Source organism: Phasianus colchicus, chromosome 12 (genome assembly GCF_987193195.1).
Source record: "Phasianus colchicus chromosome 12, bPhaCol1.hap1.1, whole genome shotgun sequence".
Taxonomy (NCBI): domain Eukaryota; kingdom Metazoa; phylum Chordata; class Aves; order Galliformes; family Phasianidae; genus Phasianus; species Phasianus colchicus.
The window spans coordinates 8,513,421-8,534,732 of record NC_143447.1 but is presented as its reverse complement, the minus strand read 5'-3'; the positions used below and the strand labels follow the sequence as shown (position 1 = coordinate 8,534,732).

Here is a 21,312-nt window from a genome sequence, read left to right as displayed (position 1 = left end):
ACAACAAATGTTCCTCATTATTAATTTATTCACTGTTTATGATTTAGGGTATAAAAGTTCTATTTCAGCAGATTATTTTACCTACAGTCTGTTTTAGCACAACAAAAACTTGAAGAATGTATTTAATGAAAGTATGGATATGCACAAAACGTAAAATCTGCTCTTGGCTGACCTGGGTGTCTTAGTACTGTGCCTGCAGCCAGCTACAGACTATTATATAGTTTACTTTAATCTGGTTAGGTTGAAGACAGTGTTTATCCAATTTTTTTTAAGATTCTTAATACATCTAAGTAATAAGATGTAGGTGGGAAATTACTTAATTCTCTAATTTTTTCTAATATACGCTATATTAAAATCTTGTTTTAACAGGGTAAGAAACAAGAAGTTCCTAAAGAAGAACAGGGACCAACAACAAAGAATTTGGATTTCTGGGCACAGCTTATTACTCTGATGGTCACTATCATAGATGAAGACAAAACAGCATACACACCTGTCTTGAACCAGTAAGTAACTACTTTCCCCATAAAAACTAGGAATCATTGATTTATTAAGAACAGGAAATACACCAGAACAGTTGTATTTTAAACATAATTTGATTGTAGAATTTTTTTTTTTATTTTTTTTTTTAGGCTATAGAATTGATTGTTTGCACTCTAGTCACTGGAAAGAAAGTCTTTTGCTTTAGGAACACTAGAGGCACGTGGTATGTGCACCATCCCAAAAAGTAAAAAAAAAAAAAAAAAATGTATTATGCAAGAGAACTAAACAGGTAGACAGAAAGCAAAGATCAGTGGAACAGTGTGAGTGTATTTGTTGTGTCTTGGTACACAAGCTGTTGAAATGGTGATGAGACTTCTCTTAGGCATTGTAACAGAGGTTTTTTGGGGAGGGGAAAAAAAGTACTGAACTTCAAAAAGGGACACTGAATTTGACTGGTTGGAGAGAAAGTGAAACTTAACTGACTTGAAAGTTCTAGAAACAGAGAGCAGTATCTTGAGCTTGCCATAGGTGGAAGTTAGTTTCTCAGAACTCAAGATATAGTATGCAAGGAAGGAACAATCAGTAGCCAAGACAAATTGAATAACTAATCACTGACATACTTGTAGAGAAGAGCAAGCCAATCGATTGGCGTGAGAGAGGAAGGGTTTTGAAAATGAAATATGTGGTGAAGGTCAAGGAACCTGCCTCACATATCAAGACTGAAAAAATGGGATGGTGTTAGTTGAAACGTGTCATGGCCCCCAGAATTGTTTTAGCTCATTTAGCTCCTTAGAGATATTTTGCAGAGTCTAAGATTCTGAGCATCATCTCATTGTGATGATTTATACAAAAGTTAAAATTGCATCTTAGACCTGTTACAGCTAAGCCATTAACAGAGACATCTGCAGTGGCAGGAGAAATTTAATAGAATGGTCTGAAAGGGAGCAAGAATGACTCTTTCTTTCAGACAGCATTTGACAGATACTGAAAAGCACTCTGTACAGGTAGATGTACTTGTCTGCAGACCCAGAGAGTTCAGACTTACTCTCCATTATGATTACCAAAGAAACCTCCAGGTCATAGCCACAAACTGGAAAATTTTTACCTTCTCATTCCAGTAATTCCTTTAAATAAATGAAGAATTGTCTCAGCCCTGGGGAATAAGCAGCTCTGTGCAATCATTTCCTCCACTGACCTTATTAAGGAACAGCTTTCTATCCAGAAGAAGAAACAAAATATTTTTCCTGTTTACTCCATTTACACAGTCTAGTGTGAAATTCCTGGTGTCTACTTGTTTCTCATGAAGATATGTATCTCACACTTTAAGACCAGATTAGCTAGACAGATTGTATAAATGGCTAATTTATTTGTCATGAAAACCTAGCATATTCTGTTTATTGAGAAGTCTCACCAAATAGCACTGTTTGGCTGATCTATGACTTGAGGATAAGAGATGTCATGTGGGTGTGGAAGTTGATTTTGACAGCGATGTTTTAGATAAACTGTGATTTTACAGTATTCCTTGAAGAATGACAGAAATTGGGAAAATTAGGGCCCATGAGACAGAAATAACTGTAGCAAGAAAAACAAAGTGACTCATAGAACACCCTCCTGGTTGTCCCTAAGAAATGTGGAGATTATGGCTTTTACAAAGACTACAAATGTAATATGCAGAGTTTTGCTTGGGAAATTTTTCTGACATTTTGTTGCTTACGGATTAAATTCTGAAATTGTTCAGAAAAAAATATTTTGACATAGCAATAAAATAGAAATAGTACAAAATTCCTTGTGTGAACAGGTGCTTTAGAATTCAACCTTTAATTATCAACTGCCACCGTTTACCATTTATCTTTAATATAAGGATTTCTTTTACAATTCTTTTGTATGTTAAACCTTGTTAGCTTCTCCCAGATCTGCAGCACTGAAACAATGGTATTTGCATAATTCCTATGACTGCTGCACAATGCCCACCAGTCTCTGATTGCTTTAAGTATGGAAACAAGTGTAAGTTATGGAAAGGAAGTTTAGAGAGAAGTTGGAATTAAGTGTTCATCTAGCACAGCCTTTTTTTTCTTATTACAAATTTTGAAGTTCCAGAACAGTAATTTCTTAAACTTTTTAGAAGCTTCTAATTCTAATCTTAGAAATATGAGTAACCAAATGAATGTTAAATGTTAAATGTGGCTATTCACATGTAAAGCTATCTCTGAGGGTAAACTGTGGCAGGAGTGGTGCATACCTTAGTGATACCAGCTACTGCTTCCCACAGAAAAAAGGAGAGTACCTGTATGTAGAGCTTACATGCAGAAAGTCTTGGTCAGTTTGTTGAAGTCTCAAGTTTTGTATCTGTCCTTATTTCTGAAATGAATGCTCAAACGGTTTTATGGGGTAGATGTTTAAAATACGTGGTAAAAGTTAGGAAGATTGAAAACAGGTGTATTTGTTTAAACTGGGACCTAGATCTGACATGATTGTTAGCCATTCCATAACCTTAAGTATTATAGATTTTATTGCTAGTTCTATCAAATTTTCCTTTGTTCCCAATCTTTCTTTGACAATGAGAACTTTACAATTCAGAAGTTTTATTTTAAAAATTACAACATATTTTCTGAATGTGATTAGTGCTTCAGTAAAAATATTTTAGATCAAATTCTTTGCTAGCATCAAGTAGTGTAGCAAACTCAAGACAAAAGGCACACAGCTCTGCATGTTTCTGCATGAATTTGGTCTTTGATTTTATAAATTTATGGTGAACTGCTAGTGCATCCTCACTTGCATCACAGCAGTGTTAAGGATTGTTTTATTACTCCAAGGTTCTGTGCAGTACTTCCAGCTCTTTAGCTGGGTGCCCCACTTAGATCTGCTTCTGTGCCTGGACAATTGTACAGAACAGGCAATACAGTGACTGCATCTTAAGGGAGTTATTTGGCAGAAAATAATTTCCTTCTGGAAATATTTGCCTTTCTGTTGTGCAGCTGTAAGAATAATTTCTAGCAACAGACTAACTGATGTAATGTGATTGATTGTAGGTTCCCTCAGGAGCTGAACATGGGAAAAGTTAGCGCTGAAATCATGTGGACTCTGTTTGCCCAGGACATGAAGTATGCTCTGGAAGGTAAGTGTAAAAAAAACCTATGAATTACATTAGAGAGTTCTCCCAATTATGTCCATTGCAAATCACACCTGTCACTGCATTTTCACAGGTGGAAAGAGTTTTCTGATATACTTGAGATTATTCACATGGTAGTAAAAATACATTGTAAAGGAAGAAATGTACTGGCACTATATGAAGTAAACTGTGCAACCGGGAGGCAAAAGAACTATAAACTGAAATGCAAATTCTAATTATCCAAATCTAACAAAATCATCTTCAATGTCCAAAGAATCAAAAGCATGCCACTGTAGGCATTCCCATCTTTCTTACTAGCTGAACATTGCTTGCTTGGCCCTGAAATATTTACAGAATGAAATATTTACAGAATTAAGTTATGGAAAAAGTGCATACAGGTAGAAAACCTGTCTTCAGAATGTAAAGACATTTTTGTTATTTCCAACAGGATCAGATACAGTTCTCTTTTGCTCTTTAGGATAGCAAACCACAAGTGAAATATATGTTTTTCAATACAAGAGTTAAAATCCAGATAATCTGCAGCCCCACTCATTAAAGTATGATTACTGCAGAAATCCCGAGTAAAAATTACTACATGAAATATTAAAAATACTGAAGAGATGGAATTAAGGGAATAGGCTTAATAAATAATGGAAATATTGCCAGCCCACGTACACATAATCATTCTTTTAGATAATTATTAAAGCCATCTCTTGAACACAAATTTTTCAAATTGTAATGTATTTCTCCAGAACAACAACAACAAAAAGTGTTTAATTAATTTCACTCTTAAACAGAGCTCAGATTTAAATGTGGGAGAAATGCAAGCAGATTTTAGCTTCCATCTGATATCAAAAGTGCAGCCAAAATAAACTGGAAAGTAAATGGATCAAAACTGCATTTGACTGGAAAAATAGTTTTTTGTAATACAAGATATGTAATGAAATGTATTCCGTTAGTCTTGTACCCTTTTTATTTTTTTATTTTTTTTTACTTGCACTCTGGCAAAAGTAGCTGATTCGAATAAACCAGATGCTGTGACTTTTAGGAAAGTAAATCATACATTGTCTTCAGCCAAGCCTGCTGCTGACTACAGGGCATATCTGGGTGAAATTATAAGGTCAGACTTTAAGGAAAAAGCAGTGTTTGAAGATTAATTTCTGTAGTATTTTCTCCAGAATGTGATAATGGGATACTCTGATGATGATACAAACTTTCATCATGATGAGCAGAGAAAAGACAAGTGACTAAAGCATTTACTAATGGAAGAATTAATTTGTTCATCTACTGTGGTGTTGTTTCGTTAGTTATTTGAATTCTGGAATTTGCACACTAATCAGAAAAAAAAAAAAACAACCTTAAAAATGGGAAGAACGGAAGGAAGGAATTGCAGGAGCAGTGATTGTTATATGTATAATGTCAGAAGAAGATATAAGAAACCAAATCTAGAATGTGGGTAAGAGAAGATTTGAAAACCAATATTAGAAGCCAGTGTTCTATAGTCATGTTAGAGAATCAAAAGGAGTAGACTGAGAAAGCTAATGTCAGGCAGGAGATAATCCTTTGAGAGTGATCAATGAAGCTGAAAGCCACCAGAAACTGAGAAGCAGGAAGACCAAATGAAAGCCATGATTTTGGGTTAGAACACGTTCCTGGAAACATAAGTGGTAATAGCCTTCTACCTTAACAAGCTGTAAATCAGGAGTAGGTATCAACAGAAGAGAGTGTACAGCAACTGAATTTTCTGATCATAACATCACAAAGATTCATAAGAATTTCTGATAGCCATTATATATTGTCAGGCTCCCATAATTTTGAATGTATAGTTTATGCTTTGTGCACAGGTGGCCATAAGCACCTCCCATTCTAGTAGTGTTTTAGTCATTCAACTACAAACATTCTGTACAACAGGAAGACTATTCACCCAAGATCACTTTATTTGCCAGGTAGGGTGTATCTGATCCCAAAAAAAGCAGCTTTAGGTCAAGTAAGGGTTTGTATTCCAGTTGTGAAGAACAGAACAAGAAGCTCTTGAGGAATACAGGAAGTATGGAAGGTTTGGCTGGGTCAGGACTTGAAAACAAATATTAATGTATCTAAACATGATTAATATATAACGTATGTCCTAACTGTTCAGAAAGAGGTACAGAGGATTAATTAGGAGGCAGTGACTTTTTAAGTCTGTTCCAAACCAGACCCTGTGCTTGGCCTTGCCTCTGTGCTGCTATGGATACTCTCTGAGAGGAGCAAATGCCATTTTTCTAATTAAACATCTCAAATCATTCCCAGAATCAACAGTGAAACAATTTCTGTGTATAAAGAATAAGTAAAGGAAACTGAGTTTAATTACAAATTATGATAAATGTATATGATTTCCATCCTGCAACGGAATCTTAATAAATGTAGTCACAAAATATAGATCAACATGCTCCTCTCTCCAACTTTACTGTTCTTTAAATCACTATCTCCCTGAATCCTCTACAAACTGAATTTGATTCTGCAATTGTTAATGGCAGGAAGACCTTTCAGTGTGAATTCTGCAAAATTAAGAGTAAACCATTAAATATGGTCAACCTCAATCCATACAGTTTTTTAATGGTATTTCTCATTAAAATGTATCACATTCAGCTATGCAAGTCTAGCCTTCCAAGCTATTAACACAGGCTGCCATCTGTTCATATGTAGAGTCCAGGGTTGTTGCAACCTCTGCTGGATCCAATTTAGTATTAATCTTCTCAAGCATCATCTTTATTGTTGTGAAGTTGATTCCTTCCTGTGTCTGATCAAGAAGCTATGACATAGTCCAAAATCATTTGAAAAAGGATCACTGATTGATAAAAAAAACCCAAACACCTAAGATCCTGTTTCTGTTCTTTTTCTCACTTCGTTAGTTCCTACCCTATAACTCCCATAAATGTAAATTCAGGGAATTAGTATGTCCTATCTCTGTTCTCTAACAGAAGATGAATACTGAAACGTCTAGCATCTGTTTTCACGTTTTCCCGAGAGCAGAGAGAATGGCTGTGCAGGGCTTGTCCTCTGACTGTACAGCTGAACGCTTCATCTGTCCACTCGGGGATGCAGGGAGCTGCACCTGCTGGTGTTGCTCTTCAGTAGTGCTGTCTGACCCCATTGCAATAAGAGCCAGTTGGTGCTAGGAGGCAGGCAGCAGTCGTTACACCTCTTCATCTTGCCCTTCCCTTAGTTCTTGCCCAGGAACACTCCAGCTCTCTGTGATGAGAAGGAAGGGTACCTGAAGGCTGTTGCTGTGTGACTGAGAAGACAGAACAGCAGCTTCCACAGCAGTGGCCTTTTGCTCAGTTGCAATGGCTGCATGATGGTACAAATGCTAAGGTAGCATATCGGTGTGTGACAGGATAGATTCTTGCTGTCAGTTCAGCCAGCTCTCTTTATGGGTGAGGGGAGAAGGGCATCCCGAAGGACAGATCCAGACTCCACAGCTGCTGAGATCAGGGTTGCACTGTTCCAGGTTGACATGACTTGCAAACAAGAGACTGCAATAAAATCTAGCATTGAGCTAATTGTTTTATCCTAGATTTTTTTCCATTTCAGATTAATAACAATGTTTAGTCTTTGGCTAGTATTAAAAGTTCTATGCAAACTTGAACAGATTCATCCCACTCCAGTTCTTTTTTTTTTTTTTTTTTTTCAAATCTGAAGCTATTGGGATTATTGTCACGTACTGATGCTGCATGGAGAAGGTATCAGAGGTTTCTCTTTGAGAACTCACTTCATTAGGTTTGGCTTTTTTTCTTCTTTGTGAGTTATCTTGAGAGGTAGGAGTGATTTGCAAGATTGATTATATGTTGTTGTTTGGCATTTAGTTTATACAAGCCTATCTGAGCTCACAAGATGTTTAAATTCGTTCTGTCTGGTCATTGAAATATTCTTTATTTATGGTATAAACCAAAGAGAACACAGAGAATTCCAGCAGCAGTGCAAATGATTTGTTACTGACTTTGTATGTTAAGAAATCTTTTTCTTTCTAAGCAGGAAGGCGTAAAGGTTGGAAGATGATAAGAGAGTAACTGCTGAAACGAGACACACAGTTTGAAAAGTGTCTTTTTTAACCTATGTCCTCAGAAATGTCTTTCTCTTATAGTTTGCATCTCTGAATTTTGAATAGGTCAGATCAAATGTCCAAAGTTATCCAGACTGTTAGAAATAGAGCACTCTAATTGCTGTTATTATGATAATCTAATTCTGGTAGTGGCCAGAAGTCAAGATCAGGATCAGGCCAGAAATTGGCTGCTGTGTAGATACAGCAGGAGATTGCCTCAGTTCTGCAGAGATTCTGAGTTGTCAGATCTTAAAAATATAGAAGAGGAGGGAGATTGTTTCACCATTTTATGCATTTCAAATAGGTTTCATATAGGATATTTCAAAAGTAATGCCTCCTATATATTTCCATGGAAACTACACCAGATACAAAAAGCGCAGTAACACCATCTGACAGAGCAAATTCTCAGCTACAAAACACTTTCTTAATACAGTCACCACCATCTCCACACAGAGAAATTCAATTCTACCCCTTTTTTTTCATCCACATTTCCATGTCAGACACCATTCTGTCAGAGTGCCCCTCTGCTGCCATCTGTCACACAGCAACAAAATGTAATGGAATGTTGGTGGGAAGGTTTACCCTCTACTGTCATACCACCAACATCTGCCTCTGACATTGTAGGCCAACATAAAAAAATAAATAAATTAGGAGGCATTACCTTTAGAGCAGCCTCGCAGATTGCTGTTGTCCTCAATGCATGAGCAAATATCTCTTTGTTTCTCTGACAGATTCCTTGTTCATTACAGAAACTGATAAATGATGTGAAAGAGGCAGTTACTGAGTTGATTCCAAGCACGGTGTCAGCATAGAAAAAAATAATAACGCTGCTCACAGAAAGGTCACACCATTTCATGGCAGATATCAAATTAGTTTTCTCTTCAGCTTAAGTTACAAATTTCCCCTTAATACAGGATACACCCTTGTCTTAGATGAAGACTACACAGCGGATTTGGGGTGAGGTGGGTAGTAAGGGCAGGTTATGGAAGAGAAAGGCGGCACCCACCGGAACGCTGCATTTCATCAGAGTATCCATCGAACTACTGAACTTCTTGATTTTAGTAAATCCTGTTCTGTATTCAGGTACTTCAGCAAATGTGTCTTCTATCCTCATTTCTCCTAAGACCTTAGGAATGAAGAGTCAAATGCAGCCTCATGGGGAAATCAGAGAGAAAGGGCAAAGAGGAGCAGATTACTACTGGAGTTAATTAACAATTTTCCTTTGGTAGATAATCAGTTAAATTGAATATGTCATGATCGGAAGACCAAGGAAGTTAGAAATGCTATTTGGTCAGCATAATTGGCAATGATGACAATAACAGCAGCTACATTCTGTGTGTACTGGAAGGGTGCCTGAGCTTTTTGAGTACGGCAATCCAGTTGACTATTGATCTCAAGCGACACAAAGATCCCAATTCTTGTCTAAAAAGCACTGTAGCCATACTAAATGGCACTATTTTGTTGAAGTTAATTAGACGCACTAATTAAGACAGATAAAGTGAACAGAACTGTTCCCAGGGGCTAATTTAATACTTTTTCATGGCATTGTATTGTGCTGTATCATTGTGTGATCTTACTTGCCACTGTACCTCAGAGATCTATAGTATGGCACTACCTTGCACTTGGAGATATATCTACTGTATCTCTGGGTCATTCCCTAAGCCATTTTCTTCAATTTTGCATACTGAACCATAATTAGAACTACAAGTACTGCTGGGTGCTTGTACACAGTGCAAGCCTACAGTAATCTTAGTAAGTTAAAGCTGCTTTATTTCTCTTTTCAGTGTATTCATTACGCCAGATCTTACTGGAGAAAATGCAGTGAATGTCTGACATCATTATTTTATCTTAAAGTTGTCAGTCAATAATGGAAATGTATATTGTACTGCGTAATTCATAATGAAAGCTCTTCTTTTATTGACTTCATTCCGTCTTTTTTAAACACAGATACAGTGGTAAATTTCCCCTGATGGGCAAGCCCATTAGTTCTAAACTAAACATTTGACGCTCGTCCCAGCACCCTTCAGGAGAGATGAATCCATTAAAATTGTTAGTTTCCATGTTAACTTGTTTTAAAGCTTCATGTGCAATTTCTGAACATCTCTGTTTCTCCCTTCAGCTACAGAGGCAGATCTAGATACAATGCTGTTAATAATTGAAGTCTTGCATTTATCTTTCTGCCTGATTCCTCCAGTTCTGAAGTTTTTTCCACTAATAGCTTATAAAATACTACCATGAGTGTTTTGTACTCAACTTGCACTCTTGTGGTAAATCAGAGAGGCGTGTATCAAGTCCAGGTGTTTCCTTCATGGAAGGAGGTATTTAAAATTAATGTTGAAGATGTTAAGCTGAACTGATATACAACACAATTAAAACTACCTTTATTACCTTTATTCTCTATTTCCTCCTAAACTCAAGCATTATAGTATCGCATTTAACAAGGTAATGGTTTCCAAAACATGAATGTATGCTCTACTTGTTGCACAAGTATTGGCACGTATTAGAGATTTATGAAAGCCTAATAATTGTAAAGTGAATTCCTATACCAGCATTAATTTTCCTCTTACATGCAATTACTATCTGATTATATGATTACTTTGCAACAGTGTTGAAGTTTCAGTATTTGCAATTTCCATCATATGTTTCAGACCAAGAGCTTTAATAATTGTCATGGATCTCACGCCTGATAGAACGGACGATTTCTTCTGGTCCATTCCTTAGGCCTTCTATGATCAATTCATGTACAAAGAATTCCACTAACAGTAAAAAAGCACAATTAAAAATTATTTAACTTCTTGGAAACAAGTGCTTATTTCTTTTTGTAGTCAATATTAGCTGTGTATACCCAACGGCAGAATTTTTATGTTTGAGTGTTTGTTCTTTGGATTTTATCGATCGGTTTGGCTTTCATGGTGCACAGATTTTAATCTGATGTGATACTGAAGGGTAGAAGCTATACTGAGGTTGATTATTTGCTGTACTGGTATTTTTATTTTATTTTCTTTTTCTATTTTAGTTGCAAGCAGGGCAGAGCAAGCTTGTGCTTCGTCTGTTTTGTATCTTTGAATTGTCCCGTTATGACACACCTATCCGCTTCTGGTACTTTGTGAGAAGTATTTGATGCTGAATAAGTAATTAACTGATGAGACTAATAAGCTAAATTTTCAATAAGGAGTAACAAAGCAGTTCAGTAACATTGAGAAGATATCAAAGTTCACTTGTCAAAAGTAATTTGAAATGTTTCAAGTATCAGTGTAACACAGCAGGGAGCAAGTGACAAACACAATGTTTTATAATTCAAAATAAGCTGTTTTTTTGCAGCAGGTTCACACATCCCTCATGGTATTACATGTTGTGTCCCTTAGATATTATGCAACATTATTGTTTTATGCCCTTGAAGTCCCCATAAGCAGTTTATTTCTCCAGGAAAATAATGCACATCTGTCTTTTCAGATGCTAGGCAGCTGGCCCTAAAGTCACTCCTACCTCATGTGAAACCTGAAGCAAAGTAGAGCTCTCTGACAAACAGATTCTCCTTTTGAAAGCTCCTCCTCTACCGTAAAGGGCAATGTCAAATCAAATATAAAGCACTCTGTGTTAAGTCAAGGATTGACTATTTCACTTCTGCTGCTGCCAAGAGGGGGAGAAAAAAAAAAAAAAAAGAATTGTAAATCTGTTTTTTCTCACAATTCAGAATCAATTCTGCCTTCCTTTCCAACTTTCTGTTCAGTGAGGAAATATGACTCTGTGGTTAAGAAATCTATGAACAAAATCTATGCTGCTGTTTCATATTTTATGTATGTTCCGTTTGTAAAATTTCTGATTCCCCATCTATAAATTGTGAATAGCACTACTTAATCATCTTATAGAAATGTTCAAAGTGGAATCCTTTACATTTGTGAAGTGTTCAAAGATATTTTGATGAAAATGTCCAAGCAAATGCAGTGGTAAGACTGAATACCTAGAAGCCTCTTGTGAAAGGATGTATTTTTAAAAGGGGAATTAGAAAATGTTCTTTTTCTTAGCTGCAAATCAGTTGTAGTAAATGAAAAAAAGAAAAGAAAAAAAAATGGCAGAACAAGTTTTTCAGGCTTAGTTTTCAGTTCATTACATTTACCCTGACACAAAGAGCCCTTTCAGAAAGGTCAGTAGTATTTCACATTATCAAAATAAATGTAAATTACACATAATTATCAATTAGTTGGCTTTCTTTGGATTTCAGATAATAACCGCTGACTTCCACTGCCTTTAGCAAAGTATAAAAATACTGGGGTGAGATGTGAAGTAGTACATAAATATGTCCTTCTAAATCAGTTATGAACTTTGCATTTTTCTTCGTGGCCTGATCCAATATATTGCATTCAATCATATTATTTCACTTCATTTCAATGTTACCAGGATTAAGAGTAGAGCACTAGATCATGACACTGAAAATATACTGCCTGTGCTCATTCACATTTGCCCTGACTTGTACAAACTTTTTAGAAAGTATCCATGGGTTCTAATCTAAATTAGTGATGTTCTTGTGTTTTCTCACCTACATTCATGGTGGATAATGCCATCTTGGTCGTCTCATAGGTTAGTATTAGGAAATTAGGATGTATTTTTCAGTTCTGTGTAGCTACAGGTTACAGCTGAGAAATTTGTGAAAGATTATTTCCCTTACAAAAATGGAAAAAAAAAAATTTTAAAAAATGCTCATGAATTACTTTCATGTTCATTTCTAATGTGTTAGATCTTAACTTCAAAAATAAACTTTAAAGGGATGGAATTGTATAAATGGTGCCCTCCTGCAAACATATGCCCATCATTTGGCAGCAGCTCATTTCTAGAAGTGACCTGCTCTTTGGTTTGTATTTCCTAAGGATATTCAGAAACTGCAGGTGCTCCTACCTCTAAATAATCAAACCGATTGTCCTTCAAAATGCAAGTACTTTATCACTACTGCATTGAGGCAGAATAATGTCATTTACTGTTAAAATGTTATTAAATGCTTTTATTTCCACTCCTTTTATTACAGAACACGAAAATCAACGGTTATGCAAGAGCACAGATTATATGAATTTGCACTTCAAAGTGAAATGGTTTTATAATGAATATGTGCGAGAGCTCCATGCTTTCAAGGATGCAGTGCCTGAATATTCTCTGTAAGTAGTGTGTAAGGAAGGCTTCCATGAGTTTGGGCTTGGTATAAGGTTTATTTCCTTCAAAAATGTATGCTTAAGTTTATGCAAGATATCGATTTATACAGCACTAATTTTAAGTACATGTTGTGTACTTCATCCTCTTTAATTCTACAATTTATAAAATAATTACTAAAACTGTTATTTGTTGTTTTATATAACAGTTTATCTGCCTGTTATAGCAGCTGTCATTTTCACAGGTAACAGAAAATACGTGAAAAAATAGAAAATGTTGGAAGAACAGCAATGTTGATCATTGGTGCACACATTATTTCATACGTTTTTCTTATTTCATACGTTTTTCTTATTTCATATTTCTGGATCAAGACACAATGCTAATGGGATACATTACTGAAATGAATCTTAGTGCATTGGGTTAATGTTCATTTGATGTTTTAAATTTCAGTTTTTCTCTTATGAAATCAATACATTCAATTCTATCCTTTTGTATGAGAAATCTTTATTTACATCTTTAATCTTCTACAAGTTCTGCAGATTTTCCAAAATGGTTTGGTGGACGTCATTGCTTCAAAAAAAATCTAAATAAATGGAAGAAAGATTAAACATCTGACATTTTATTAAAGAAAAGCAAAGCTTTTCTCCACTTTCACATGCAAATAAATATTAAAAAAGAACCAATAATGGAAAAGACACAAAAAATAAATATGAATACAATCCTCTGCAAAACATGAGTGCATTTCTCTGATGGCCACTGCAATCTTTACATTATTGGGGAAGACCAGGTTGAACAGCACAGTTAAGCTGAAATGTGTTTTGTTAGCTACAGTATCTTACAGCAACTAGAATAGACTCGAAGACACAGTGACAAATCTTTAAGGAATGTACTTACTTTAGAAAACTGTTTTTAATTTTCAGATGGTTTGAGCCATTTGTCATTCAGTGGCTGGATGAAAATGAGGATGTCTCAATGGAGTTTCTTCATGGAGCACTGGAAAGAGACAAAAAAGATGGGGTGAGTCCATATTTTTTAAAACAAAAAGGCAAGGCAGTTAATTAGTGTTGCAAAACAAGAAGTACACTTGATCCTGCAGTACCCTCATTAAGACCTCCCAAGATGCACAGTAAATAACAGTATAAAAAGATAACCCTGTGCACAAATTCCTGCTCTAATTTCATCTGTCTAAGCTCCCCACTGACTTCCATCTTGAGTTTTGTTAAACTCTGATGTCACGAAAGAGAATTCTTCTTTTATTTCTACAGGGACTCAAAGTCATTTCAAGGTGAAGAGTCTCTGTATTAGCAGTAAGATTTTAATACTTTTTCTGTCTCTAGAAAGAATGTTAAAAGTAGGAAAATCAGTTTATACAGTTTGGATAAGTATTAACTATTTGAATGTTTTCTTTCTCTAGTTTCAGCAAACATCAGACCATGCCCTTTTTTCGTGTTCAGTGGTCGATGTCTTCACCCAGCTCAATCAAAGCTTTGAGATTATCAGGAAATTGGAGTGTCCCAATCCAGAAGCACTGTCTCATTTAATGAGAAGATTTGCAAAGGTAGATTAAAATTAATGCATCTCAACTAAATTTCAGAGAGTGACATTGTGTTGCCATTATACTTAGATGCTAATTTCAGTGTTGTTCAGAAGCAGTCTCTCTGCTATTGGAAACTGCATTCCATTAAGAATAACGTAGAGACTTTACTGCATGGATTTGAAAGTATGTTCACAGGATAGTTTACATGAAATTTAAAGTAGAATAAGATACACCACATGTATAAGCACCTGTAAAACTATTTGGTTTTTTTTTTGTTTGTTTTACACGATGAAATTTACTAGAGTTTCTTTTCTTCTCCTAGACTATCAACAAAGTGCTGCTTCAGTATGCTGCAATTATTTCAAGTTACTTCAGTTCATACTGTGATAAAGAAAATGTGGTGAGTACAAAGCTGTGTTTTGTTTCTACCTAGATGTCTTAAACAATGGTACACTCCAAATATGAGAGTTATCAATATGCCATCCCACATTTTATTTCCAAATTTCCAGCAAAAAAAAAATTTTAATATTTTCTTTATTTCAGTTTTCATTCTGCATTGGTTTGCTTGCTTCTCTTTACCAATTATATACCTGGAAGTTTCCTATGGAAGGAATACGTGCTAACTTTTCTACTACTGCCAATCTCCATGCAGCAGTGAGAAAAGCACTTGATGTTCTGTTGCCTCACTGCCTACAAGGGCTGATGAACCAGTGTGAGCCGTTAACTATTCTATAAATTTAATGTAAAATGATCTAAATCTTGTAGCTGTATTTTCTACTTCTTCCATTTTAATACTAATACTAAATACTAAATCAAATTTACCATTTTCTGTAAGAAACGAGCTTTAATGCATAGTGTTCTGTCACTGAGTCACACTGTTTGTGTAGACTTTTGGCCTGTACAATAAATTTTTTTTAATAGTAGTTGATTTCTGAAACCAATCTAGGATGCCAAACTTTTCTATGAATTTAGATGGAAGAAATATAATTATGTTATCATAGTTTGTTTGTTTTTTTTTAAAGCATACAGCATTATAAAAATGCCTTTAGGGGAGAGAACTTTTAATACAATCTTTTTTTGAAGCACATGCTTCTAGTTTAATAAAGGATCATTTGATCTGTTGAGTTCAATTATACTAAAAGTCCATTTTCTGCCTTTGGTTTACAGAAGAGATTTAAACAAATATTTCTTGTAATTATAATTAGATTCAAGTCAGTATTTTTACTGTTTTTACTATGAAATATAACATGTATGTGCCAGCTGTTCACATGAAAATATACCAGAGGTGTTTTTCATAAAGAAGTGTATAATGTAAAAACATCCCTCATCTTCCACCTCTTGTCAGAGTTTACAAACAAACCTGATCTTTATGCATTGTAGTCACTATTCCCTTCTGCATGTTGTTGCATCTGTCTGCCTGATTCCTCCAATTCACTGCAAAGGGTATTCTGAAGGACATAACATATTGAAGTAAAAAATCAGTTTTTGAGTTCTAGTTCTGTTATTTACTAACAGCAATAGATATTTTGCATTGGTCTAAGGTAGGCTTAGGCTCTGAGAGAGCCACCTTTGCCAGCCTGAAAGAAAATGTTTAAAATGCCTCATTAATGAAGTATCTATCTCATAGCTTCTCTGTATTGGCAAAGACATTTCTATTTGCTTTGGACAAAAGAACCCTGACATTTTGTTCAACTATTTTTTCTCTCATGAGAAATCATAATCAATGATGTATACTGCATATATTCTAGAATAATGAGTATGGTAGAAAGGAAGGTATGGCTAAGGAGAGACAGACACAATTTTAGTCATTTGAAATGAACAGAAGGTAGATAAGTAACTAGAAGTGGGTTTTGTGGATTTCTGAAGAGACTGGAAAGAGGCAGTATTTCAACCATTATATTCCACCGACTGCTTTTTGGTGGAAAGCAAATGTTTTACTGAGAAGCAGTAATGAAGGATTAAGAAGTTAGATTTCTCTTTTTACTTCAATTGAGAAGGGCTTACGACCCTGAGTTCCTCTGAGCATAACTGTAGAAGATAGTTAAAGCTAAATTTTGCACCTGATTTTCTCAGTACGAAATATAATCCCACCACATTTCCGCACTGTGCTGAAACACGCTATTAGCTGGAATGGTACAGTTGATCATCAATTGGTCAAATTGTTGTATTGCTTTCTTGTTTGGAAAAGTGTGTATCTATTTCATTAAAATGTATTACTTCAGTGTCTCTAAGCACTAGAATACACTGTCCTTGGCCAAACAGAACTATTTTAACAAGTGCTGTCTTGTTGCTCCTCCCACACAATTGCAAACTCGCTTGTAATGTCATCCGAATAACTAAAAATCTATTAAGAGGTCATTTCTTCCATGCTTTTGTAACAAGATGCTTAATCTCATCCACGCTTTACTGTTTACCTTCTATTTATCAAGCAGTTGCTGTCTTTTACACTGTGATTTTGTTATGCCTTAATTAGCTTAAGCAGCAATATTTTTAAAGTGTTTACAAAATTGTATTGCCTATTCACAGAATTTTGGACCAAGAAAAATAGTACACTTCTGGAATAATATTCTGTTCTTGAAAGTATTGCCTGTTGATTTATTCATATACTTGTGCATCAGCCTTTTTCTGAGTTACAGCGCTGTCACAGCTTTCTGCAAAGACTGCGTCTAGAAAGTAATCTAGTACTCCCTCTCCTCTCATTTATTTTCACTCCCAAAGTACTTTGGCCATTATCGCATCTGTTCTCAAATAGATAACGATGCAGTTCTTGATTAATTGTACTTAATTGAATGCAACTGATGAAATACTGGGATCTGAAAACTGCCCAACTGCTTGGGAAAAGGGATTCAGTTTCCTATGGGGCAACATTTTCTTAAAGGCATAATGGGCAGTCACAGGCAGAGTGGGTGTACTGACTGGGCAAGTGTGAAATAAAGCAGGAAGCAAAAGCTGCACATGTCAAGAAACACAAATCGTTCTCTAAAAGCTCAGCTGCATGAAAATAACACACCTATTTCTCATATCTTTTCTTTCTTTCTTTCTTTTTTTTTTTTTTTTTTTTTTTTTGTAGCCCTGTATCTTGATGAACAACATCCAACAGTTACGAGTGCAACTTGAGAAAATGTTTGAGTCCATGGGAGGGAAGGAGGTGAGTGGTAACTTTTCCTGGTTCATTCGATGTTCCTTAGAGATCATTAGCACCATGTTTTCAATCCAGCAACAGCCTTCTGCTTGCAAAGAAAATCAAAATTTAGAAAACAGTATATGCAATAACTGTTTAATGTTCTGACAATGCCAGAAAGACCTAGCATTATTTCACAGAAACATGCTAATGATCTGTAAAGTTCTACCAGCAGTGGGTGTTCTGTGTCGTAGTGTGTAGCGCCAGCTTTACTTTAATGTTTGTATTGGATCATAATTTGCCTTTTTATGTATCAGTATGTTTTGCCCATATCTGAATATTGTGCAGAATATGTGCCCTGTGCTTTGTCTGTAATGTGTCATGTCTTTGTCTAATGCCTTTAACTTGCAATCCACTGAGCAGAAGAAAGAAGGAGAGAGATTCTCTTATGAGGTTTGTGATAGTAAGCATCTTTTATTATTCCTGACCATATTTTCTAAAACTAAGAACAGTCACATTTCCTACTAATCTTCATTGATGCATTTGTGTAATTCCCTGTCAACTAAAATCAAAAAGAGCTATGCTTGGGCATTCAGTCGAGACTCTACACTGAAATGTTTTACTAGGCAGATAGTGTGAAGTCTTTCAGAATTTCTAGAAAGCTATAAAACATTCTTTTAAGTGCTCTTCTAACTATCTCTGAGGGCTTACTTGTATCCAAGATTAGACACTTATTTCAGCAGGAGCAGCTATTCAATTGTCCAGAATATGCTTAGCTTTATCTCCTTTTATATTTAAGAAGACTTTAGAAGTATCTCAAGTCCACTCAACAGTAAAGCAACATAAATGTGTGTTTCAATATTTTCCTAATCTTAGCCTTTAGCTCTCATGACAAATGATCACACGGATGAGTAAAAATTAGTTCTGCACCTGTTAGAAATTATTTTTGGCTAATTAGAATAAACACTGATATATTCCTTTTCAAAGTAATGCCATTTTGGTGATGACAGAATTGACTTTGAAAGCCTAGCTGTTGGTTTCGTTTATTTTAGTTGAATAGCACAAAAACCAAGGTAACAATTGCTTCCCTGGCCCGCTGCTAGCTTGCTATGTAATCACTTCAAAAGGTGCCGTATGTGTTTATTTTAATAAAATCATGTTTACTTGAATAATGTGTCAGAAAGCATTCTGAAATTACAAGATCTCAGTCTGATCTTTGGAATTCACCTTCCACAGATAAGTACATGTGTATGCAGTTGGTAGTTATTGTTTTTAACTACTTGTTTTGAAAGCTTATGAAGAAATTGACATCTTTTCAAGGCGTTGAAACCTGTCTTGTTAAAAAGCAGTATTTAGATAATGGATATATTAACTATAGCAGAGTACAAAGACATGAATTATAGCAATTGGGGTTGGTTTGTTTTTGTTTTTTTGTTTTTTGTTTTTATTTAAAAAGCACCAAAAACAACAACAACAAAACTTGAAAGCAAGTTATGTGCAACAATATAACATCCAAGTCTTTGATTCAGTGACATTGGTCCAGACCCACAAAGGATTCAGGCCAAATAGTTCTGAAGTGTCCAAGGTAGATTCACTGTACCTAGGACAATCAGCTGGGTGGTCATGGTAGAGAAAGGATGAGGATGAGGTCTGTTACAGACTGAAAGAACCACTGAAGTGCCAGATCTGATAAATACCTGTCACTTCCCTGTTTGAAACTATTTATGTAACATTTTTTTTTTCTGAATTGAAGTAACAAGTTAGTTTCATTAGGAAAGCATAAACAAGCTATTCAATCTGTGAAATTACAAATAAATGCAGTCAAATGAAATTCAAATTAGGGAGGTTCCACTTAGCACTTGCAAAAGTAACTTGCACATCTGTACTTTCCTTTGGAAGCTGTAAAAAAAAATTGCAGTTAGCAAGATTTTCTGTGCATTAAATTACAGCATAGAATAGGTCAATCTAACACTTCAGATAGAAAGCAGTCAAAATCATCAGAACTTTACTCATTTACAGTATTTAGAAAAAAAATCAGATTTTTAAGCAGCATTTGGAAGCAATGGTATAAAAACAATTTTTTAATATTTTCAGCTATTCATTGAAAGTTCTACACTTTTGGGTGGTGCGTTTCAGTAGTGACAGTGACAGTGGGTCAGCTCCACTGGTGCAGATTTTCATGAGAGTGCTGTGCTGGCCCTTGTTCATAGCTGGCAAATGTGTAGCTAATGGTGGTGACTGTGTTAAAAAATAATATTTTGTGGCCGAGAACTTGTTCTATCACATAGTGCTATTGTGCTCTTTGTATCTGTTTTAGTTTTCAAGGAAATTAATAGGAGACATTACTGTTGGAGCAGCCTCACATTTTAAGGCTAGACTGCACATTCATGTCACAAATTGTAAATGCAACCCAAGAAAATAAGATAAATGGTCTTTCTGCTCTTTCAATTCTTAAATTAGTTATGGTATATTATTTACAAACCTTTTTTCCCTCAACAATTATCTATTCAGTTAGTTTTTCTTTTCTTGAAAAACTTGGTTGTTGTTATTTGATTGGCTTTTATTATTATTTATCAGACACCATGGGAACATGTAAGGCTTGAAGAATAAAAGTCCCAAATACTGCAGATGCTTCATCTACAGACCCAAATAACGTAATCTCAGACCATGATCACCATAGTATTTTGTCTTCCTTTCATCATTTTTTCATTCTAGTTGTTTGCAAAGTAGGGTAACAGTAGGGCTAGATTAGACTTAACATTCATCATCTGACTGTGGTTGAGATTTCTGCTGCTGAATATATTTCTCTCAGTTTTCTTAGGTTGCTACTAATAAAAAGTAGTACAAGGAATTCAGTTTCTCACAGACTTCCCATAATAACTGCACTGTCAGATGTGGAGTAATCTCTCAGCAGATCAGCATGTGAAACAGATGGTAGTTTTCAAAATTACTTTCTAGTTAGAAAGCAATAGTAGGCCACAAAGCTCAGAACTTCTCTTGTTTACTGGAAAGCCTTGGATAAATGTCTTTGCCTCATAGCAGTTTTACACAGTAATAGCTGTGTGTTTCTATCTCAAGTAATAAGTGTTGTGATGTCAGCCTACATAAGTTTTGCAGCATGTCAACTTCATTAAGCTAAACTGTTTGCACATCTCTGGGCATTTCCCACACAACGCTTTCCTGTGAACAAGCAAATCTGGTTTAAAAAAAAAAAAAAAAAAAAGCAGGAGCTGCTCACATCACTGCTAAAATACTATCTTCTTCAAAAGCACACACCAAAAATGTCCTTATTGAGATGTTTGTGATTTTCTGCTGTCAGCACTGTGTCATTTTTGAAGTGCAGATAGGCTGTGATCCACAGATTTATAGATTATTTAAGAGGGAAACAGTAACACTTTCTGCATGTGGACAACGATCCATAATAATTAGTGTGTGATGTGCAGTAGCACCAAAAGCTGCTGCATCTTATTTTCACTGTATAAGGCCATTCCAAACCTTCTTCCCCAGCAGTGTATTCCCCAAAGATTTTCACAGTATAGATTTATCACAATTGATCCCATGTCAGCTCTACCATATCGGAGAAAATGTGGCTTAAAGCTGAGGTATATTTGAATGACATTAGTCAAGGACTCTCTGACTTGCCCTTGGAATTCACTGGCACACATAGGACACCTGGTAAAGTAAAGGAAAAGCACACATTTTACTTTTGATGAAGCACTCAAGTTATCATATTGCCCCATAGTTAAACAAAATTAATAACAGCACTTAGAAATACTGCTAAAATATTCTCAGTCATCACAACACCACCAGGTATTCATCACCCAGACAGTCAGCCTGCAGACCTC

At 35.5% G+C, this 21,312-nt stretch overlaps 1 protein-coding gene across 2 annotated transcripts in view; it reads left to right on the top strand.

The window, feature by feature from the left end:
* Window positions 1–21,312, top strand: part of UNC13C (unc-13 homolog C) — a 122,945-nt gene that overhangs the window by 74,595 nt on the left and 27,038 nt on the right. For both annotated transcript variants that reach the window (XM_031616543.2, XM_090148847.1), the window contains 7 exons: window positions 370–503; window positions 3,510–3,595; window positions 12,691–12,817; window positions 13,730–13,826; window positions 14,224–14,367; window positions 14,669–14,746; window positions 17,417–17,494. In XM_031616543.2, coding sequence (XP_031472403.2) covers window positions 370–503; window positions 3,510–3,595; window positions 12,691–12,817; window positions 13,730–13,826; window positions 14,224–14,367; window positions 14,669–14,746; window positions 17,417–17,494 — 744 coding nt within the window. The remainder of the gene's footprint in view (window positions 1–369; window positions 504–3,509; window positions 3,596–12,690; window positions 12,818–13,729; window positions 13,827–14,223; window positions 14,368–14,668; window positions 14,747–17,416; window positions 17,495–21,312) is intronic.